At 45.0% G+C, this 24,980-nt stretch overlaps 1 protein-coding gene across 4 annotated transcripts in view; it reads right to left on the bottom strand.

Moving 5' to 3' along the window:
- PIGN (phosphatidylinositol glycan anchor biosynthesis class N) overlaps positions 1-24,980 on the bottom strand; it is a 666,839-nt gene that overhangs the window by 82,637 nt on the left and 559,222 nt on the right. For 3 of the 4 annotated variants that reach the window (XM_063922983.1, XM_063922979.1, XM_063922981.1), the window contains one exon: positions 4,483-4,525. The exons of the other annotated variant lie outside the window; for it this stretch is intronic. In XM_063922983.1, the coding sequence (XP_063779053.1) occupies positions 4,483-4,525 (43 nt within the window). The remainder of the gene's footprint in view (positions 1-4,482; positions 4,526-24,980) is intronic. 4 annotated transcript variants of the gene reach the window in all.

The raw sequence follows: 24,980 nt of genomic DNA on the forward strand, positions 1-24,980 counted from the left end.
TTGGACGTATAATTATTAATTCCAGTGATTTTGCCAATTAATTCCAACGATTTGGACATATAATTACAGTGATTTTTCCAATTAATTCCAGTGGTTTGGACGTATAATTATTAATTACAGTGATCTTGCCAATTAATTCCAGTGATTTGGACGTATAATTCCAGTGATTTTGCCAATTAATTCCAGTAATTTGGAAGTATAATTACAGTGATTTTGCCAATTAATCCCAGTGATTTGGACATATAATTATTAATTCCAGTGATTTTGCCAATTACAGGTTGAGTATCCCTTATCCAAAATGCTTGGGACCAGAGGTATTTTGGATATCGGATTTTTCCGTATTTTGGAATAATTGCATACCATAATGAGATATCATGGTGATGGGACCTAAATCTAAGCACAGAATGCATTTATGTTTCATATACACCTTATACACACAGCCTGAAGGTCATTTAAGCCAATATTTTTTTATAACTTTGTACATTAAACAAAGTGTGTCTACATTCACACAATTCATTTATGTTTCATATACACCTTATACACCCAGCCTGAAGGTCATTTAATACAATATTTTTAATAACTTTGTGTATTAAACAAAGTTTGTGTACATTGAGCCATCAAAAAACAAAGGTTTCACTATCTCACTCTCACTCAAAAAAGTCCGTATTTCGGAATATTCCGTATTTTGGAATATTTGGATATGGGATACTCAACCTGTAATTCCAGTGATTTGGACGTATAATTATAGTGATCTTGCCAATTAATTCCAGTGATTTGGACGTATAATTCCAGTGATTTTGACAATTAATTCCAGTGATTTGGACGTATAATTCCAGTGATTTGGACATATAATTCCAGCTGGAATTTTTCTTTTTTGCATGATGTGCTGTTTGGGGCCTTTTTTTGATATCTGCCCTCCTGTCTGCCACTGCAGTGCCACGTCTAGATGGGCCAATTGTTTGTGTCACTTGGCTTAGTCATACAGCTACCTCATTGCAATTATTTTTCTTTTTTGCATGATGTGCTGTTTGGGGCCTTTTTTTTATATCTGCCCTCCTGTCTGCCACTGCAAAGCCACGACTAGATGGGCCAATTGTTTGTGTCGCTTGGCTTAGTCATACAACTACCTCATTGCAATTCTTTTTCTTCTTTGCACGATGTGCTGTTTGGGGCCTTTTTTTTAAATATTTGCCCTCCTGTCTGCCACTGCATTGCCACGCCTAGATGGCCAATTGTTTGTGTCGCTTGGCTTAAGGGCCCTACACACTGGCAGATAAAACAGAATGATATGAACGTTCTCGTTCATAAATGAATGAGAACTCGTTCATATCGTTCTGTGTGGAGGTACCAGCGATGAACGATGCGCGGTCCCGCACTCGTTCATCACTGGTTTCCTGTTGCTTGTGCATGCAGGCCAATATGGACGATCTCATCCATATTTGCCTGCACTGCTATGGAGCCGGGTGATAGGGGAAGTGAAGAAACTTCACTCCCCCCGTCACCTCCACCCCCGCCGCTGGGTCGGTCGTCAGCCGCATCCACCGTCGGGCAGCTCGGCGGTGGATCGGTATGTGTGTAGGGCCCATTAGTCATACAACTACCTCATTGCAATTATTTTTCTTCTTTTCATGATGTGCTGTTTGGGGCCTTTTTTTTTTTATATCTGCCCTCCTGTCTGACACTGCAGTGCCACTCCTAGATGGGCCAGGTGTTTGTGTTGTCCACTTGTGTCGCTTAGCTTTGTCATCCAGCAACCTCGGTGCAACCTTTTGGCCTAAAAACAATATTGTGAGCTATGAGGTGTTCAGAATAGACTGGAAATGAGTGGAAATTATTGTTATTGAGGTCAATAATACCGTAGGGGCAAAATTACCCCCAAATTCTGTGATTTTAGCCATTTTTATGTTTTTCCAAAAATCATCCAGATCCAAAACCAAAACACGAAAGGGTGGTTTTGGCAAAACCAAGCCAAAACCAAAGTACGAAAGTGGAATTAGAACCAAAACACAAAAAGTGCAAGTCGCACATCTCTAATATATATATATATATATATATATATATATATATATATATATATATACTGCTCAAAAAAATAAAGGGAACACTTAAAAACAATGTAACTCCAAGTCAATCACACTTCCGTGAAATCAAACTGTCCACTTGGGAAGCAACACTGATTGACAATCAATTTCACATGCTGTTGTGCAAATGGAATAGACAACAGGTGGAAATTATAGGCAATTAGCAAGACATCCCCAATAAAGGAGTTGTTCTGCAGATGGTGACCACAGACCACTTCTCAGCTCCTATGCTTTCTGGCTGATGTTTTGGTCACTTTTGAAAGCTGGCGGTGCTTTCACTCTAGTGGTAGCTTGAGACGGAGTCTACAACCCACACAAGTGGCTCAGGTAGTGCAGCTCATCCAGGATGACACATCAATGCGAGCTGTGGCAAGAAGGTTTGCTGTGTCTGTCAGCGTAGTGTCCAGAGCATGGAGGTGCTACCAGGAGACAGGCCAGTACATCAGGAGACGTGGAGGAGGCCGTAGAAGGGCAACAACCCAGCAGCAGGACCGCTACCTCTGCCTTTGTGCAAGGAGGAACAGGAGGAGCACTGCCAGAGCCCTGCAAAATGACCTCCAGCAAGCCACAAATGTGCATGTGTCTACTCAAACAATCAGAAACAGACTCCATGAGGGTGGTATGAGGGCCCGACGTCCACAGGTGGGGGTTGTGCTTACAGCCCAACACCGTGCAGGACATTTGGCATTTGCCAGAGAACACCAAGATTGGCAAATTCGCCACTGGCGCCCTGTGCTCTTCACAGATGAAAGCAGGTTCTCACTGAGCACATGTGACAGACGTGACAGAGTCTGGAGACGCCAAGGAGAACGTTCTGCTGCCTGCAACATCCTCCAGCATGACCGGTTTGGCAGTGGGTCAGTAATGGTGTGGGGTGGCAATTCTTTGGGGGGGCCGCACAGCCCTCCATGTGCTCGCCAGAGGTAGCCTGACTGCCATTAGGTACCGAGATGAGACCCTCAGACCCCTTGTGAGACCATATTGGGTTCCTCCCAATGCAAGACAATGCTAGACCTCATATGGCTAGAGTGTGTCAGCAGTTCCTGCAAGATGAAGGCATTGATGCTATGGACTGGCCCGCCCGTTCCCCAGACCTGAATCCAATTGAGCACATCTGGGACATCATGTCTCACTCCATCCACCAACGCCATGTTGCACCACAGACTGTCCAGGAGTTGGCAGATGCTTTAGTCCAGGTCTGGGAGGAGATCCCTCAGGAGACCATCTGCCACCTCATCAGGAGCATGCCCAGGCATTGTAGGGAGGTCATACAGGCATGTGGAGGCCACACACACTACTGAGCCTCATTTTGACTTGTTTTAACGACATTACATCAAAGTTGGATCAGCCTGTAGTGTGTTTTTCCACTTTAATTTTGAGTGTGACTCCAAATCCAGACCTTCATGGGTTAATAAATTTGATTTCCATTGATCATTTTTGTGTGATTTTGTTGTCAGCACATTCAACTATGTAAAGAACAAAGTATTTAATAAGAATATTTCATTTATTCAGATCTAGGATGTGTTGTTTAAGTGTTCCCTTTATTTTTTTGAGCAGTGTATATATATATATATATATATATATATAGTCCTCGACGCAGTCCGGCACTCACTTCCCCCAACTGGATACTGGCTCCGGTGCTCTCCTTAGGGGTGTTTGCTGCCCCAATATGTCCAGAAAAGAAGGCGGCACTCAGAGGCTTAAAAAGTGTTTTGTATGTTGGTTATCCTGAAGAGGGGGGTGCATCCCCCGAAATGTTGAAATTTTAGTAAACACATGCTGGTTTATTTCACCTGACTTCTTAAGCCTCTGAATGCCGCCTTCTTTTCTGGATAGATTGTTTCTATGCTAAAAAGGTACATTTTAAAAATAGGGACAGCAAGCATTCCGAATGTCGGGGCGTTTGATGCACCCTAATATACACTGTATATATGTGTGTGTGTGTGTGTGTGTGTGTGTGTGTGTGTGTGTGTATATACATACAAACACAGACACATGAACACAATAGCTTTTTGCAACGAAAATAGTCCTGTTTTCTGGGTGCCTCTGGTATTTGAATCAGAGAATTGACTTAAAATTGCATATTTCACTTCAGATAAATATGTGCAGGTCCATAACCATTCTGAGATATGTTCTAAACTGTTTCTTCAACAAAATGAATAAGAAATACAATTTACTGTGAGTGCCCTACTGGACCTTTCATTTGGAATATGGTATTTATGGACTGTGACTGATTATAGAATGTGAAAGAATCTGTTGAAAGAGTTTCTGCTTATGCCTGTCCAATTCTGCAAAACAAACACAATTGCTTCTGTGCACTAATGTTCTGAATATTGTAGAATGAATGATTTGAATGCAACCTGCCAGCTTTACTGGCACAGAAAATCTAACTGTGACTTACCAGAGACATAATGTCTGATATCACTAGAACGATGAGAAACAGACTGAAAGAGATAAAATTAAATATTATTTCAACATACTGTAGGGGAAAAAAATAATATTTAAATATAAATATTTTTACATGTTGTAGTTATATGATGATTATACATAGATAATACTTTCTCAAGTTTTAAAAATCATGATAGTAATATTAGTTTACAAGACAGGGAGAAATTAGCAGGTAGTTTAAGGTGACAAAAAGAATAAGTGTTAAGTAAACGCATAATCAAGGTGTTAACGACATAATAAGACCTGTAGCGTGCGACTAACCAACCTTTATTGGTTTATCTATCATCACTAAATGCATTCTCAATTAGTGGACTTCATATTTTCTTTGCCAACGAGGTACTAATACTATACAAGACTATATCAAGAAGATAAAACTACACACTGAAATAAATGTCTTCTTCCTTGAATGCAAGCGGACCTCTCACCATGACTGGTCTGCATAACTAGAAAGTGCACAGGACAACTGTTATAAAAAACTGCCACAAACACTATCTGAGCAATAAAAGCAACAAAAAATGATGGATAAAAACAAAAAAGGCTTCAAATGTAATAAACTATAATGTCCATTTTTATAATTGTCCTCTGACTTCTTCTAAAAAGGACTAATCGGTCATGTCAAACTTGCTTCAACTGCCAAGAGTCCAAATTCTATTTCTGAACTGTAATGAGCGACCATGAGAGCGTTAAGTCTAAATTGGTAATCAAAAAGAAATACCAATGTGGACCCAGCAAAGGATATAAGTTTACTGATAAGGACCCCGAGACACATATCAGAAGTTGGTAATGTCTTCCACTGGTGGTTAAGGGACACTTTTGTGGTATCTCCATTCTTATGTAAATATTTGGTGAATAAGACATATGTGTAATATCAGAAGATGAATAGAAAGGCATTTCTTTTGCTAGCCTAATTTTTTTTTGTTTTATTTCTAAATAATTCTTACAACTGTTTTTAGATTTCTTTGAATGGCTCATTTAGTTCACAATCTCAACTACAAAAGACTCCAGCAATTACCTCTCCTATGTTCTTGTTCTTATCCTTATTAACAAAATACCATAGGAACCTAAAAATTTGACTTAATATAGTTTATATATGTATTACACAAGCTTGAAACAATATATCACCAAGAAAGAACACTGGTTTCAATACTCTGCATGTAATTCTTGGACATACTGTAGATAGGATTAGGTCATAAATGAAGTTCTGAAACACAAACAGGTTCTCCTTGGATTATCAGCATGGAGCGCTCTATCTATGCAGACTCCACCTCCAAGGCACCAAAGGGAAATACAACATGACAAATAAAGCACAATTTACGAAAAGTAACCAATGTATTCTGCAACTGAATTCCATTAATCTGAAGTTCACAATCTCCTATTAATGCATGATGGCAAAATAAACACATAGATAAAGTGATGCCCATTATTCCATTAAAATAATTAAAATTATATAAATTGTATGAATTTATATTATTCAAACCTCAATTAAATATGATATGGCCATTACGCACTGTATCAGCTATTCATCAGACCATCTGAAGTAGTGATGGAAGAGAAATCAAAGTTGCGGCCATTAGTTTTAATGTTAAAATGACCTGCCATTTACATTCAATGCACAACACCTGACTTTGGTGGTAATTCAGACCTGGTCGCACGCAGGCTATTTTTTGCACTGCTGCGACCAGATAATCGCCGCCCACAGGGGATGGGGGATTTGCTGTGCAGGGCTGCAAACGCTTGTGCAGAGCTGCACAAACAAAACGTTTGTGCAGTCTCTGCACAGCTCAGTACTTACTCACCTGCTGCGATGATCCTTCCTGGAGTTGACGTCAGGATCCCTCCCTGGGAACGGCCGGGCACGCCTGCATTTTCCTAGACACTCGCAGAAAACGGCAAGCTGACACCCCTGGACAGCCTCTTCTTGTCAATCTTCTTGCATTCGCCGCAGTGAATGCTTTCTTAGTTGTTTCCGTCGCTGCCCAGTGATAGCCATCGCCGGCCGGCGACGTGCCTGTGCATTGCGGCCAGAACGCGTGTGCTGTTCAGACCCGATCGCGCGGCTGCAAAAAACTGCAGCATGTAATCGGGTCTGAATGACCCCCTTTGTTCTGTCAAACCTAATTACAAAGCATGAAAGTGCTATATTTGAATAATTGCATAAAACACTGTGAGATCCAGCATATTCAGTTAGATAAATTATAGACAGTCTATTCCTTGACAAGCACAGCTACACTTTAGAATTAAATACCCAGATTCAACTGGGAGAAAAATGCACTATTTATAGAGAATTCCAGAAGCCATTTTATAGAACTAAACCAACTAGTAAAATAAAAGAAAATCTCTTAATTAGCACTGAAACCATCGTTAAGGCCTCTATTTAGCTTTATTCGTGGATATAGCAATCTTCTGTACTAAAGGGTTACTGCACAGCTCACCAGTTACTATTCACCAAGTTTCCATGGTGAAAAGTTGTTCAATGCAAAACATATTTAAGAACCTCAACAATACATGTGCAATCTCAATCCTGTTATCACTATTGAAATCCATGTATGGCGATAGAGGGGAGGAGCAGCAGAAAAAAATAATGCTTTTTTTAAAGATTTTTAAAAGAAAAAATAGTTTCATTACTCTATGTTTTTCCATTTGTATAATTTTGAGTCCACTGGGCAAGGGTGAAGCACATGCAAAGACACTGAAAACTACTGTACGTCAGTATAGCCAGTGACTATCACTCATATGCCCCGGGGAACTCATCTTATTGTTATAATGACAAAAAAAATCTTTCCTATCACTGTATATTAGTAAAAGCTATACGTATTATTATGCAGAAAAATTAAATTAAATTTTTGACATTATTTAATTAACACAAATGGACTGATGAATAGTTTAAGTTATTCCAGATTGAGTATCGTAAAATAATAAAAATTATCCTGCGCATTAACAGAAAAGGGGCTAGACGCATACGTGTATAAGCAGTCTTGCATGAGTTTGATACTTGTGTCCGATCAAGTGGGACATGGGTTAGAAAGAGCAGACTAATGTTGAGTGAGTACAGTAAGGGAGGGGTTTGTGTATTTGGGAATAGATGCAGACTGGTACAGAGGTAAATATATTTGTCAAAGGTGTATTATTATTGTATTGTTATATGTATTATTATTTTGCATATCCATGCTGTTGGTAACAGCCACCAGCACAACTTAAGTACTTCTTTTTGGCTGACTGTGAATTCATCTCTGAAGCTTTTTAGGCATACTTGTGTATTCTCCTGGAAGTTACGAGAGCGGGCAGATCTCCCACATCCTGCCTGAACCCTAGTAAAGCGAGCAGGATGCAGAGATAATCACCGGCATTCCTGTGTCTGTGAGGAGGAGGGGCTAAAATAACACGAATCACATCATCTTAGCCCCACCCCTTCCTGTGGACCCGCAAATTGGAGCGTTTTCATAAGGTGCGGGTGGAGCTTGATGATATCATAGGGTATGGGAGGAATGGAGGGGGTGGATAGTCATCACAGGTAGAATGAGAAGTGCAGCTAGGAGGGGTGTGGCATCGCACAAGACTAAGAATTCATAGATTCCGCTTTTTAGGTTTCTCTGAGAAGACCAACCATATGCCGATTAAAGCCTGAAATAGATATTTAATATTTGTGGTGTTGGTGGGGCTCTCAGAGTCAGTATAGTCAGTAAAAAAGGAGGAAAGAAAAGAAAGACTCTATGTTGGGGCACATTTGGACAATGAAAATACGCATATTGCCGGGTTGGTGACGTGGCACGGGCGGTTCTGGGAGATCACATGATCTCCCAGCGCTGCCCTTCCATAGACTGTGAACGGGAGCCGTGACGCTTCCGTTTACACTGCACAGCTTACCGGGATGAACTCGTGTTCAACCCGGTAAGCTACCCGGATCACTTGATCCGGGTTGACCCTTTTCCACTAGCAAAAAACACGGGTAAATGCGCGCCCCCGTGCTTTTACCCGTGTTTTTTGAGCTAGTGGAAAAGAGTTATAATTAAACCTTGCCCTCCTTGAGGTGGAGTTCTATGTTACACTAACCTGTGTGTCAAACTGTATTTTATCTATCAAGAATAAAAGAGTATTTCTTTTCTCCCTTATTAGAATGAGAAGTGCCTCAGCAATGTCTGAAGGCTGCTTATAAGAATAATATGGGGTGCTCAGCTCATTAAAAGGGAACATTAATATACTGCATACACTCCAGGCACTAGGACCCAGAGTCTATAGGGAGGTGTGACCTCCAACCTGAGCAGAGAGCAGCCATCTTTATTTTGCAAGAGAGTGTCGCAACACTTAGCTCATGAGGTGAGATACTCATATACCTGCTATAACCCTATGTTCCTTCTGTTTACCGTTAAACCCAGCATTCTGTTTAATGACTCTCAGTGTAGGCAGCCGCCAGTCACTTTCACATCCGCTGTGCAACTATTGTGTCTACCATCCCAATAGGCTATATCAACAACTTCTAGGGAGGGTCCTCTAATAGACAGCCCGAGGACAGAAAGGGTACGATTACAAATAAAGAGAAGTGAGTCGTATCAGGTGAAATTTGTCCTCCTTGTCAGAGATTATGACTGTTTTTTTCCACTTATTCGCTAAACCAGATGAAAGATTTCAGAGAAGAGAACCATGTTGTCACGATCCGGGTATCTGGACGCCATTTCTTACCTATCAGATGCCTCCTAAGGCTGGCTCAGCGCTCCAGGACCGGATCCCATCTGTTATCCTGATGTGCACATTCCCGCATCCTCTCCTGTCTCTCTGGACGCAGTCACAGTAACGCCTTATACATCTGGCATGGCGTCTCCCGCGGCCTCGGCCGCCGTCCCTGAGCTTCTGCATTCAGAGTGGCGATTACGTCAGCCGCGGCCTCCGCTGTGTCCGCGTGGTCGGATGTGCATCTGTCAGCCTGGCGTCTCCTGTCTCCGGTGGCCGGCGCCGCCATTACTGTTTTCCAGACCACATGGAATACAATCCAAACTTCCCTCCAAGTGTCTGCATGGGCGCAGCCATCTTGGATTCTGTCAGCTGATCTTTCCTACCAATCCGTTGTCAGTATTATTAATTTGCATAATTGCCTAGCCAATGCCTTCCTTGCTGCAGGTATAAATAGGTTGTGCCTGAGCAAGGAAGGCGTCAGTGCTTTGGTTGTCAAACCTAGTTCCAGTTTGTCTCTCTCCTGTGATTGTCTTCCAGGTTCCAGCTCCTGTCTCCAGACTTCTGCTATAGAGACCCGCACCAGCATTCCATCTGCGGTGTAGCCTGACTCTCCGATCCATTCTGGACTCACCTGTTTCCAGCTACAACATCACCTGCTTCCAGCTCAGCTTCCAGCAGTGTACAGCTTCTCTTAAAGGGCCGGTGTCCTTTCTGCAGTTTACCACTCTCCACCGGTATTATTATTTCTCCGCTCTCAAATTCTACATTTCATCTATATTGCATCGCTCTCAAGCTTTATTTATTATTTAACTGATTCCAGCCAGTATCCACTCCGTGCCAACACCTGTCTGGTTCTAACCAGTACCCACAGCAGCATTTTATCTACAGCAGTCCAGCTTCCCCTGGAACACCAGCTGGTACGACCCTGGGCTTTCCTCATTGCTACAGTTGAGCCTGGTAAGGACTTTCCAACTTGCAGATAATAAGAACTGTCTCATACCACCAGAGCTCTGTGGCCCCTGCCACCCTGTAGTACCCAGGAACTGTATTATTATTTCTCTGCTGATTTTTATGTTTCTTTTTACTGCTACTGTGATGCATGGAGTTTGTCATAAATAAATATCATTGACTTTTACTCAAGTTGTCGTGGTCACGCCTTCGGGCGGTTTCTCTTCATGTTACTTACATGTCCAGGGGTCTGATACAACCTCCCAGGTTCCGGTACATCTCAGCCCCTACAACTGAGGCTGCCTTCCGTCAGCTCAGGCCCGCAGTTGTGACAGTAAGCACTGACCAAATGAATCCAGCCGGAGACCAGGATCAAGCGGCCAGGCCGATGCAAGAACTGGCAGCCCGACTTGAACATCAGGAGGCTGCACAGGGCCACATCATCCGCTGTCTCCAGGATCTCTCTACTCGGCTGGATGGGATTCAGACAACTCTCCGTGGATCAGGCGCATCTGGGGCGTCAACCACAGTGACTCCAACTATAACCCCACCCACCTTACCCGTTTCTGCTCCACTTCTTCATCTTCCAACGCCAGCAAAATTTGACGGATCTCCAAGATTCTGCAGGGGATTTCTCAACCAGTGTGAGATTCAGTTTGAGCTACAACCTGGCAATTTTCCCAGTGACCGTACAAAAATTGCCTACATCATCTCTCTTCTCAGTGGCTCAGCCCTCGACTGGGCATCACCGTTATGGGAGAGGTCCGACACCCTGCTATCTTCTTACACTGCATTCGTGTCAACATTCAGGCGCATCTTCGACGAGCCAGGCCGGGTAACTTCAGCTTCGTCTGAGATTCTCCGTTTACGCCAGGGATCACGTACTGTAGGACAATATCTTATACAGTTCCAGATTCTGGCATCTGAACTGGCATGGAACGACGAGGCCCTGTATGCTGCATTCTGGCATGGTTTATCCGAGCGTATTAAAGATGAGTTAGCTACCAGAGACTTACCCTCCAAGTTAGATGAGCTAATCTCACTTTGTACGAAAGTTGACTTACGTTTCAGAGAGAGAGCAACTGAGCGTGGAAGATCATCTGCTCCAAAATTTTCTGCTCCTCCTCCTCGCCAACTGTCACCAACTAAAGATGAACCCATGCAAATTGGCCGTCCCCGTTTAACTCCTGCTGAGCGCCGAAGACGTCTCTCTGAGTCTCTCTGTCTGTATTGTGCAGCTCCGTCTCACACTATTAATGCCTGTCCCAAACGTTCGGGAAACTCCAAATCCTAGCTCGCCAAGGAGAGGGCCGGCTAGGAGTAATGATCTCCTCTCCATCTCCTCAAGATTGTAATCTCCCAGTCTCGCTTCAAGTTGCTCAACGTTATCAGAACGTCATTGCCCTCCTGGATTCCGGAGCAGCTGGGAACTTTATTACCGAAGCCTATGTTAAACGGTGGTCCCTACCCACCGAGAGACTTCCTTCCTCCTTTTCCTTAACTGCCGTGGATGGCAGTAAAATTTTTGATACAGTTATTGCTCTAAGGACTCTACCAGTTCGTCTGAGAGTGGGAGTTCTTCATTCCGAACTTATTTCACTTTTAGTGATTCCAAGAGCCACACATCCTGTGGTCCTGGGCCTTCCATGGCTCCGTCTTCACAATCCTACAATTGATTGGACGACTACGCAAATTCTGGCATGGGGTCCCTCCTGTGCTGAGACATGTTTGTTTAAAGTGTTGCCTGTCTGTTCTTCCTCCCCCAGGTCGTCTGATGTTCCAACTCCTCCATATCAAGATTTCACGGATGTGTTCAGTAAAGCTTCTGCTGATATCCTTCCTCCTCATAGAGAATGGGACTGCCCGATTGATCTCGTTCCAGGGAAGGTTCCACCTCGAGGCCGAACTTATCCGTTGTCTCTGCCTGAGACGCATTCTATGGAGGAATACATTAAAGAGAACCTAGCAAAGGGGTTCATTCGACCTTCTTCTTCTCCAGCCGGCGCAGGCTTCTTTTTTGTAAAAAAGAAAGATGGTGGTCTGCGGCCGTGCATCGACTACAGAGGTTTGAACGACATTACCATCAAGAACCGCTATCCTTTACCCCTGATTACTGAGCTCTTTGACAGAGTTAGCGGAGCTACCATCTTTACAAAGCTGGACTTGAGAGGTGCATACAATCTCATCCGGATCCGTGAGGGTGACGAGTGGAAGACCGCATTTAACACCCGTGACGGACATTATGAGTACCTCGTCATGCCCTTCGGATTGAGCAATGCTCCAGCTGTCTTCCAGCATTTCGTCAATGAGATTTTCAGAGACATTCTATACCGTCATGTCGTGGTCTATCTAGATGATATCCTCATTTTTGCCAACAATTTAGAGGAACATCGTTTTTGGGTAAAGGAGGTTCTGTCCCGTCTCCGTGTCAATCATCTCTATTGCAAATTAGAGAAATGCGTCTTTGAAGTCAAGTCCATTCCGTTTCTAGGGTACATTGTGTCCGGTTCCGGACTAGAGATGGATCCTGAGAAACTACAAGCAATCCAGAATTGGCCGGTACCCTTAACCCTCAAAGGGGTCCAGAGGTTCTTAGGGTTCGCCAATTATTACCGAAAGTTTATACGAGACTTTTCCACCATTGTGGCGCCTATTACTGCTTTCACCAAGAAGGGTGCTAACCCGTCCAAGTGGTCTGAAGAAGCCATGCAAGCTTTTCATCTTTTAAAACAGAGGTTCATCTCTGCGCCTGTCCTGAAACAGCCTGACATCGACTCTCCTTTCATCTTAGAGGTGGATGCCTCCTCCGTTGGAGAAGGAGCGGTGTTATCTCAGATGGCTAAAGATGGCCATTTACATCCTTGCAGTTTCTTCTCACGGAAGTTCTCCCCAGCGGAGCGCAACTATGCCATTGGCGACCAGGAGTTGCTAGCCATCAAGCTCGCTCTAGAGGAGTGGAGATATCTGTTGGAGGGAGCTTCTCATTCAATCACCATCCTTACAGACCACAAGAACCTTCTATATCTGAAAGGCGCACAATGTCTCAACCCTCGTCAGGCCAGATGGGCACTTTTCTTTTCCAGGTTCGACTTTAAACTCCAGTTCTGTCCGGGCTCTCAGAATCGCAAGGCCGATGCCCTTTCCCGCTCATGGGAGCAAGAAAATGAGTCAGAGTCTTCAGACAAGCATCCTATTATAAATCCGTTGGCATTCTCCACGGTAGGGATGGACTCTACGCCCCCATCAGGGAAAAGTTTTGTGAAGCCGACACTAAGGAAGAAGCTCATGCATTGGGCCCATGCTTCCCGCTTTGCCGGACATACAGGTATCCAAAAAACCCTGGAGTTTATCTCTAGGTCCTATTGGTGGCCAACTCTGAAAAAGGACGTTTTGGAGTTTATTGCATCTTGCCCAAAGTGTGCTCAACATAAAGTATCCCGCCAGTCGCCTGCGGGGCAACTGGTTCCACTATCTGTTCCCCGTCGACCATGGACCCATTTGTCGATGGATTTTATTACAGATTTGCCCATGTGCAACAGGTTTAATACCATCTGGGTGGTAGTTGACCGGTTCACCAAGATGGCACACTTCATTCCTCTTACCGGTCTTCCGTCAGCTTCCAAGTTGGCTCAAGTATTCATACAAGAGATCTTTCGACTCCACGGTCTTCCAGAAGAAATTATCTCAGATCGAGGAGTTCAATTCACAGCCAAATTCTGGCGAAGTTTATGTCAAGTCCTCCAAGTCAAGCTAAAGTTTTCCACGGCTTACCATCCTCAGACCAATGGTCAAACTGAGAGGGTGAATCAGGACTTGGAGTCCTTCCTCCGCATCTATGTGTCCTCCTCTCACGATGACTGGGTTCAATTACTTCCCTGGGCCGAGTTCTGTCATAACAACCAGTATCATTCTTCATCTTCTTCAACACCATTCTTCACCAACTTTGGATTCCACCCTAAAGTCCCTGAGTTCCAACCGCTTCCAGCAACTTCTGTTCCCGCAGTGGATATCACCTTGCATCAGTTTGCCAATATCTGGAAGAGCGTACGATCAGTTCTGCTCTAGGCATCGTTCAGGTACAAGAAGTTTGCGGATAAGAAGCGTCGAGCAGTTCCTGCTCTCAAGGTGGGTGATCGGGTATGGTTATCCACGAAGAATTTGAGGTTAAGAGTTCCCAGTATGAAGTTTGCACCTCGCTACATCGGTCCTTTTAAAATTGATCAAGTCATCAATCCTGTTGCTTACAGACTCCAGTTGCCTCCCTTCTTAAAAATACCCAGGACATTCCATGCTTCCCTGTTGAAACCGCTAATCTTGAATCGGTTTCATTCCTCACTTCCTCCAACTCCGAAAGTCCAAACTCAACGAGGCGTTGAGTATGAAGTAGCCAAGATCCTGGACTCACGTCACCGTTACGGTCAACTTCAGTATCTTATTGACTGGAAGGGTTATGGCCCTGAGGAACGTTCATGGACCAATGCTTCTGATGTCCATGCTCCTGCCTTGGTCCGGAGATTCCATTCCAAGTTTCCTCAAAAGCCAAAGAAGTGTCCTGGGGCCACTCCTAAAGGGGGGGGTGCTGTCACGATCCGGGTATCAGGACGCCATTTCTTACCTATCAGATGCCTCCTAAGGCTGGCTCAGCGCTCCAGGACCGGATCCCATCTGTTATCCTGATGTGCACATTCCCGCATCCTCTCCTGTCTCTCTGGACGCAGTCACAGTAACGCCTTATACATCTGGCATGGCGTCTCCCGCGGCCTCCGCCGCCGTCCCTGAGCTTCTGCATTCAGAGTGGCGATTACGTCAGCCGCGGCCTCCGCTGTGTCCGCGTGGTCGGATGTGCATCTGTCAGCCTGGCGTCTCCTGTCTCCGGTGGCCGGCGCCGCCATTACTGTTTTCCAGACCACATGGAATACAATCCAAACTTCCCTCCAAGTGTCTGCATGGGCGCAGCCATCTTGGATTCTGTCAGCTGATCTTTCCTACCAATCCGTTGTCAGTATTATTAATTTGCATAATTGCCTAGCCAATGCCTTCCTTGCTGCAGGTATAAATAGGTTGTGCCTGAGCAAGGAAGGCGTCAGTGCTTTGGTTGTCAAACCTAGTTCCAGTTTGTCTCTCTCCTGTGATTGTCTTCCAGGTTCCAGCTCCTGTCTCCAGACTTCTGCTATAGAGACCCGCACCAGCATTCCATCTGCGGTGTAGCCTGACTCTCCGATCCATTCTGGACTCACCTGTTTCCAGCTACAACATCACCTGCTTCCAGCTCAGCTTCCAGCAGTGTACAGCTTCTCTTAAAGGGCCGGTGTCCTTTCTGCAGTTTACCACTCTCCACCGGTATTATTATTTCTCCGCTCTCAAATTCTACATTTCATCTATATTGCATCGCTCTCAAGCTTTATTTATTATTTAACTGATTCCAGCCAGTATCCACTCCGTGCCAACACCTGTCTGGTTCTAACCAGTACCCACAGCAGCATTTTATCTACAGCAGTCCAGCTTCCCCTGGAACACCAGCTGGTACGACCCTGGGCTTTCCTCATTGCTACAGTTGAGCCTGGTAAGGACTTTCCAACTTGCAGATAATAAGAACTGTCTCATACCACCAGAGCTCTGTGGCCCCTGCCACCCTGTAGTACCCAGGAACTGTATTATTATTTCTCTGCTGATTTTTATGTTACTTTTTACTGCTACTGTGATGCATGGAGTTTGTCATAAATAAATATCATTGACTTTTACTCAAGTTGTCGTGGTCACGCCTTCGGGCGGTTTCTCTTCATGTTACTTACATGTCCAGGGGTCTGATACAACCTCCCAGGTTCCGGTACATCTCAGCCCCTACAACTGAGGCTGCCTTCCGTCAGCTCAGGCCCGCAGTTGTGACAGTAAGCACTGACCAAATGAATCCAGCCGGAGACCAGGATCAAGCGGCCAGGCCGATGCAAGAACTGGCAGCCCGACTTGAACATCAGGAGGCTGCACAGGGCCACATCATCCGCTGTCTCCAGGATCTCTCTACTCGGCTGGATGGGATTCAGACAACTCTCCGTGGATCAGGCGCATCTGGGGCGTCAACCACAGTGACTCCAACTATAACCCCACCCACCTTACCCGTTTCTGCTCCACGTCTTCATCTTCCAACGCCAGCAAAATTTGACGGATCTCCAAGATTCTGCAGGGGATTTCTCAACCAGTGTGAGATTCAGTTTGAGCTACAACCTGGCAATTTTCCCAGTGACCGTACAAAAATTGCCTACATCATCTCTCTTCTCAGTGGCTCAGCCCTCGACTGGGCATCACCGTTATGGGAGAGGTCCGACACCCTGCTATCTTCTTACACTGCATTCGTGTCAACATTCAGGCGCATCTTCGACGAGCCAGGCCGGGTAACTTCAGCTTCGTCTGAGATTCTCCGTTTACGCCAGGGATCACGTACTGTAGGACAATATCTTATACAGTTCCAGATTCTGGCATCTGAACTGGCATGGAACGACGAGGCCCTGTATGCTGCATTCTGGCATGGTTTATCCGAGCGTATTAAAGATGAGTTAGCTACCAGAGACTTACCCTCCAAGTTAGATGAGCTAATCTCACTTTGTACGAAAGTTGACTTACGTTTCAGAGAGAGAGCAACTGAGCGTGGAAGATCATCTGCTCCAAAATTTTCTGCTCCTCCTCCTCGCCAACTGTCACCAACTAAAGATGAACCCATGCAAATTGGCCGTCCCCGTTTAACTCCTGCTGAGCGCCGAAGACGTCTCTCTGAGTCTCTCTGTCTGTATTGTGCAGCTCCGTCTCACACTATTAATGCCTGTCCCAAACGTTCGGGAAACTCCAAATCCTAGCTCGCCAAGGAGAGGGCCGGCTAGGAGTAATGATCTCCTCTCCATCTCCTCAAGATTGTAATCTCCCAGTCTCGCTTCAAGTTGCTCAACGTTATCAGAACGTCATTGCCCTCCTGGATTCCGGAGCAGCTGGGAACTTTATTACCGAAGCCTATGTTAAACGGTGGTCCCTACCCACCGAGAGACTTCCTTCCTCCTTTTCCTTAACTGCCGTGGATGGCAGTAAAATTTTTGATACAGTTATTGCTCTAAGGACTCTACCAGTTCGTCTGAGAGTGGGAGTTCTTCATTCCGAACTTATTTCACTTTTAGTGATTCCAAGAGCCACACATCCTGTGGTCCTGGGCCTTCCATGGCTCCGTCTTCACAATCCTACAATTGATTGGACGACTACGCAAATTCTGGCATGGGGTCCCTCCTGTGCTGAGACATGTTTGTTTAAAGTGTTGCCTGTCTGTTCTTCCTCCCCCAGGTCGTCTGATGTTCCAACTCCTCCATATCAAGATTTCACGGATGTGTTCAGTAAAGCTTCTGCTGATATCCTTCCTCCTCATAGAGAATGGGACTGCCCGATTGATCTCGTTCCAGGGAAGGTTCCACCTCGAGGCCGAACTTATCCGTTGTCTCTGCCTGAGACGCATTCTATGGAGGAATACATTAAAGAGAACCTAGCAAAGGGGTTCATTCGACCTTCTTCTTCTCCAGCCGGCGCAGGCTTCTTTTTTGTAAAAAAGAAAGATGGTGGTCTGCGGCCGTGCATCGACTACAGAGGTTTGAACGACATTACCATCAAGAACCGCTATCCTTTACCCCTGATTACTGAGCTCTTTGACAGAGTTAGCGGAGCTACCATCTTTACAAAGCTGGACTTGAGAGGTGCATACAATCTCATCCGGATCCGTGAGGGTGACGAGTGGAAGACCGCATTTAACACCCGTGACGGACATTATGAGTACCTCGTCATGCCCTTCGGATTGAGCAATGCTCCAGCTGTCTTCCAGCATTTCGTCAATGAGATTTTCAGAGACATTCTATACCGTCATGTCGTGGTCTATCTAGATGATATCCTCATTTTTGCCAACAATTTAGAGGAACATCGTTTTTGGGTAAAGGAGGTTCTGTCCCGTCTCCGTGTCAATCATCTCTATTGCAAATTAGAGAAATGCGTCTTTGAAGTCAAGTCCATTCCGTTTCTAGGGTACATTGTGTCCGGTTCCGGACTAGAGATGGATCCTGAGAAACTACAAGCAATCCAGAATTGGCCGGTACCCTTAACCCTCAAAGGGGTCCAGAGGTTCTTAGGGTTCGCCAATTATTACCGAAAGTTTATACGAGACTTTTCCACCATTGTGGCGCCTATTACTGCTTTCACCAAGAAGGGTGCTAACCCGTCCAAGTGGTCTGAAGAAGCCATGCAAGCTTTTCATCTTTTAAAACAGAGGTTCATCTCTGCGCCTGTCCTGAAACAGCCTGACATCGACTCTCCTTTCATCTTAGAGGTGGATGCCTCCTCCGTTGGAGTAGGAGCGGTGTTATCTCAGAGGGCTAAAGATGGCCATTTACATCCTTGCAGTTTCTTCTCACGGAAGTTCTCCCCAGCGGAGCGCAACTATGCCATTGGCGACCAGGAGTTGCTAGCCATCAAGCTCGCTCTAGAGGAGTGGAGATATCTGTTGGAGGGAGCTTCTCATTCAATCACCATCCTTACAGACCACAAGAACCTTCTATATCTGAAAGGCGCACAATGTCTCAACCCTCGTCAGGCCAGATGGGCACTTTTCTTTTCCAGGTTCGACTTTAAACTCCAGTTCTGTCCGGGCTCTCAGAATCGCAAGGCCGATGCCCTTTCCCGCTCATGGGAGCAAGAAAATGAGTCAGAGTCTTCAGACAAGCATCCTATTATAAATCCGTTGGCATTCTCCACGGTAGGGATGGACTCTACGCCCCCATCAGGGAAAAGTTTTGTGAAGCCGACACTAAGGAAGAAGCTCATGCATTGGGCCCATGCTTCCCGCTTTGCCGGACATACAGGTATCCAAAAAACCCTGGAGTTTATCTCTAGGTCCTATTGGTGGCCAACTCTGAAAAAGGACGTTTTGGAGTTTATTGCATCTTGCCCAAAGTGTGCTCAACATAAAGTATCCCGCCAGTCGCCTGCGGGGCAACTGGTTCCACTATCTGTTCCCCGTCGACCATGGACCCATTTGTCGATGGATTTTATTACAGATTTGCCCATGTGCAACAGGTTTAATACCATCTGGGTGGTAGTTGACCGGTTCACCAAGATGGCACACTTCATTCCTCTTACCGGTCTTCCGTCAGCTTCCAAGTTGGCTCAAGTATTCATACAAGAGATCTTTCGACTCCACGGTCTTCCAGAAGAAATTATCTCAGATCGAGGAGTTCAATTCACAGCCAAATTCTGGCGAAGTTTATGTCAAGTCCTCCAAGTCAAGCTAAAGTTTTCCACGGCTTACCATCCTCAGACCAATGGTCAAACTGAGAGGGTGAATCAGGACTTGGAGTCCTTCCTCCGCATCTATGTGTCCTCCTCTCAAGATGACTGGGTTCAATTATTCCCTGGGCCGAGTTCTGTCATAACAACCAGTATCATTCTTCATCTTCTTCAACACCATTCTTCACCAACTTTGGATTCCACCCTAAAGTCCCTGAGTTCCAACCGCTTCCAGCAACTTCTGTTCCCGCAGTGGATATCACCTTGCATCAGTTTGCCAATATCTGGAAGAGCGTACGATCAGCTCTGCTCAAGGCATCGTTCAGGTACAAGAAGTTTGCGGATAAGAAGCGTCGAGCAGTTCCTGCTCTCAAGGTGGGTGATCGGGTATGGTTATCCACGAAGAATTTGAGGTTAAGAGTTCCCAGTATGAAGTTTGCACCTCGCTACATCGGTCCTTTTAAAATTGATCAAGTCATCAATCCTGTTGCTTACAGACTCCAGTTGCCTCCCTTCTTAAAAATACCCAGGACATTCCATGTTTCCCTGTTGAAACCGCTAATCTTGAATCGGTTTCATTCCTCACTTCCTCCAACTCCGAAAGTCCAAACTCAACGAGGCGTTGAGTATGAAGTAGCCAAGATCCTGGACTCACGTCACCGTTACGGTCAACTTCAGTATCTTATTGACTGGAAGGGTTATGGCCCTGAGGAACGTTCATGGACCAATGCTTCTGATGTCCATGCTCCTGCCTTGGTCCGGAGATTCCATTCCAAGTTTCCTCAAAAGCCAAAGAAGTGTCCTGGGGCCACTCCTAAAGGGGGGGGTGCTGTCACGATCCGGGTATCAGGACGCCATTTCTTACCTATCAGATGCCTCCTAAGGCTGGCTCAGCGCTCCAGGACCGGATCCCATCTGTTATCCTGATGTGCACATTCCCGCATCCTCTCCTGTCTCTCTGGACGCAGTCACAGTAACGCCTTATACATCTGGCATGGCGTCTCCCGCGGCCTCCGCCGCCGTCCCTGAGCTTCTGCATTCAGAGTGGCGATTACGTCAGCCGCGGCCTCCGCTGTGTCCGCGTGGTCGGATGTGCATCTGTCAGCCTGGCGTCTCCTGTCTCCGGTGGCCGGCGCCGCCATTACTGTTTTCCAGACCACATGGAATACAATCCAAACTTCCCTCCAAGTGTCTGCATGGGCGCAGCCATCTTGGATTCTGTCAGCTGATCTTTCCTACCAATCCGTTGTCAGTATTATTAATTTGCATAATTGCCTAGCCAATGCCTTCCTTGCTGCAGGTATAAATAGGTTGTGCCTGAGCAAGGAAGGCGTCAGTGCTTTGGTTGTCAAACCTAGTTCCAGTTTGTCTCTCTCCTGTGATTGTCTTCCAGGTTCCAGCTCCTGTCTCCAGACTTCTGCTATAGAGACCCGCACCAGCATTCCATCTGCGGTGTAGCCTGACTCTCCGATCCATTCTGGACTCACCTGTTTCCAGCTACAACATCACCTGCTTCCAGCTCAGCTTCCAGCAGTGTACAGCTTCTCTTAAAGGGCCGGTGTCCTTTCTGCAGTTTACCACTCTCCACCGGTATTATTATTTCTCCGCTCTCAAATTCTACATTTCATCTATATTGCATCGCTCTCAAGCTTTATTTATTATTTAACTGGTTCCAGCCAGTATCCACTCCGTGCCAACACCTGTCTGGTTCTAACCAGTACCCACAGCAGCATTTTATCTACAGCAGTCCAGCTTCCCCTGGAACACCAGCTGGTACGACCCTGGGCTTTCCTCATTGCTACAGTTGAGCCTGGTAAGGACTTTCCAACTTGCAGATAATAAGAACTGTCTCATACCACCAGAGCTCTGTGGCCCCTGCCACCCTGTAGTACCCAGGAACTGTATTATTATTTCTCTGCTGATTTTTATGTTTCTTTTTACTGCTACTGTGATGCATGGAGTTTGTCATAAATAAATATCATTGACTTTTACTCAAGTTGTCGTGGTCACGCCTTCGGGCGGTTTCTCTTCATGTTACTTACATGTCCAGGGGTCTGATACAACCTCCCAGGTTCCGGTACATCTCAGCCCCTACAACTGAGGCTGCCTTCCGTCAGCTCAGGCCCTCAGTTGTGACACATGTGGGCTCTGCTTTTTTTCTGTGCTTAGCTATCAGGCACCATACAGTGGGCAGAACATGGAAGGCTAACTTTGCATTATGGGAATCAGTACCTGGAAAGGGATAAGAAAGAAGAAATGACCATGGGTCCTTCTAAACCTCTCATGCCTGTGTCCAGAGTCCAAGGTGTCGCCTAGAGAGATGCTATGAAGTAATGAAGTTGTCCCTTTTTGTAAAGGGGAGTAATAGCATAGTTTCTCATACAGAGGTGAGGTGTGCCTGCCCAACAGGAAAGATCTTCCTGAGAAGCGCCAAGTTGATAATTAGGAGAACTGCCATTCTAAACAATTTTAGCTAAATACTTTTGAACAAAGGAAAGCACAGAGATATGGAATCTAAGAGGAAGTGTCTGGAAGTAATAGAGGAGTTTGGTGTGGGTGTTTGATTTAAAGGGATAGTATGGTAAGGCTATGTATAAATATAACAGCTGTTTTAGTTAAATGAAGATTTCCACTTTTGGACAACACTATCCCTCTTCCATGAAGTAAAATGTCAGATTGCACCACAGTCCACACTGAAGACTCAATCTACAGAACCTTAGTAAAAAGGATGGGACCGATTGAAATACTAAATCATGAGCTGAAACAGCTCCTCTATTTTCTTATGGCACAGGGCGGTATCCTATTAGCAGCGGTACTTTACAACTGCTAATAGGATCGCCAAAGGCTATCCTATTATCCCCGATGCCAGCATTTATCAGGGATTATGCTTCGGGTGACTCAGGCACTCGAAGCATAATCCACAATAAGTGTCCTGCCGAAGCCGTGATGATGTATGGGATCAGGACTTATCCCCGTTCCCATGTTTTATCGCACAATCGTGGGTCCAATTTCGGGGCCTCTAATTGGAAACCACAATAATGATCATTAATCGTGATAACCACTGTTTTTATCGTCCGAAACGGCATTGGGGCTAATTGTATACCCCTCATAGTATTTATATCTAGCAAGGTTCTTGCATGTGTACACGCACGGTACCTCTGACAAAATTAACGGACTATGTGCATTTTATCTTACATAACTACTTCAGTGAGGTTATGCACTGTACAGAAACTATGCACAAAACAAGATTAGATTATCTTCAGCACATATATTTACTGTACACTTCTGGTAGCAACTGAAGTAGCCAGAAATGTGGAAACAAACACAGTACTCTTATTTTGGATACAGTTTTGTTATGGATACAAACTTTGTAGTATAAACCTATGAAACTGCATATGATAGCAAGCAGTAATCTTTGTTTATTGAGATCTCAAGAGCAAGTTAAACCACATTTGGATTTAATATATATCAATACATGTATACTACCAAGCTAAATAATCACATGGTATTTGTAGTTCCACAACAGATTGAGAGAAGATTATTTCCAATTGTTTTAGAATAACAAATTAATCATTTTAATTATGAGGACAGAAACAACACTGCAATCCAATACATGCAGTCAGTTCTCTATGTACTTATTTAGAACACATGAACTCCTGGTAAGAAATATTGCCATAGCATTCTGATGTGCAATGTTTATAAAGCTTCAGTGGAAGCTTACATAAAACATTCTAGCAGGATAGCAGATTCTAAAAGATTCTAACCTGTAACCTCAATCTACAAGGGCAGGGCCGTTTCCTCTGAGCCATCTCAGCAGTTGTTAGCAGAATTCTCTGTCTACATAATATTTCCCTTCATTACTACATGACAACCTGCTGGCAACAGCAGGGCTTTTACAGATCAAATCTTCCTTTTTCTGGCCAGCGAAGAACTGATTTAGCCTCCTTTTATTACTTAAAAAAATACTTTTGCTAATCGGCCTGCACATACACATAACAGTAAAATCATTTAATGGGCCACTGGCGTTTAATTACACAGACATTACAGGTAGGTGTGTCTTTTGTAGCACATTGTTGTAGGTCTGTCTTTTGTAGCACTTTGGTGTAGGTTTGTCTTTTGTAGCACTTTGGTGTAGGTTTGTCTTTTGTAGCACTTTGGTGTAGGTTTGTCTTTTGTAGCACTTTAGTGTAGGTCTGTCTTAACACTTCGGTGTAGCTTTATCTTTTGCTCCAGAGACCGAGATTAATACAATCTGTTGAACATAATCCTAATATATCTGTGCTTATTTCCCAAACATACTATTTCCTGGAATGAATGACATAAGAGGATGGAGACAATACAAAACATTCTGTGATCATTAAATGTATCTTTAGAATTGCCAGTTTGGCAACAAACATAATTTCTGAGGACCTGTCTTTTAAACCACTGAGAAAGCAATTATCCTCTGCAGTTATTCGAATTAGGTTTTCAGGTCCAATCACACCTTTACTGTAAACACTTTAGTGTCTTTAGAAATGAAAATGTTAACATGCTTTTACTAAGTCATTAATAAAATATGACGTCAGCTTAGGGTTACCACCTGTCCAGTTTCAGTTGTGATTGTCCCAGATCCATGACCAAGAGCACATATTCTCGCTCCCACCAGCCATCACTGTGGTCTGCGATTGCCCACTCTACTTGCTCCAGCTCTGCTGCAGCACTTCTATTCCCAGCAATGATCGCAACTCTGCCTCCACTCAGTGCAGTCGCACAGAGGCCACTGCCATCTTGGATTCCGGCTGGATGGCGTTAGCATGGCACGTTCTCCCCAAATCCCCGCTGTGAACAGAGAGAGAGTAAAGGAGCCCTAGGAGAACTGCCAGTTGCCACTTGGATGCATGCACTGCTAACACTGGTGTTGTGTGACCCACCGCTGGCCCGCTTTACTGACCAATTGAGTCACTGTCTGGGAGTGAAGTGGACCGTGGGATGGGTCGGGAGCCAGGACCACTTATGCCGCGGCCGTGGTGTGACCATTTGACGGAGTGAGAGGAGAGGTCTGTGGATATTAGGCCAGGTTGCGGAAGCTGTGTGGTGGCTGTTTGTGCTTGAGTTTACGGTGCTGTAGACAGTGAGTGCATGTTGGTGGATTTTACAGTGACTTTCAATGTAAAACTAAACACATAGGAGGCCCCCCGCAATTCTGGACAATGGACACCAGTCTCCTGAGCTCAGTGTCAGACTGTGACATCAGACAGACTCATAATGGTTTTATTCAAGGTTGCCGACTGCTGTTGGAGGGGACATGGCCAAAGCAGCGAGGTGTGGCCAGCTCTACTCCATAGTAAACGGTAAGAAAGTAGTGTTTGTGCGGCCACGAAGCCCCCCTCCCAACGCATATCATCCAGGGAGTGAGAGGAGTGACTCTCACTGGTTGTATTGGCAACACTGCCCTATGTCCTTCATTATTTAGCTTTGCATCATATGTTGTTAAACACTATTTCTGATGTGAAAGATGTAATGTTAGCAATTTGGGTATTTATTCTTAAAGTT

The sequence above is a fragment of the Pseudophryne corroboree genome, chromosome 5 (genome assembly GCF_028390025.1).
Source record: "Pseudophryne corroboree isolate aPseCor3 chromosome 5, aPseCor3.hap2, whole genome shotgun sequence".
In the NCBI taxonomy this organism is placed as follows: domain Eukaryota; kingdom Metazoa; phylum Chordata; class Amphibia; order Anura; family Myobatrachidae; genus Pseudophryne; species Pseudophryne corroboree.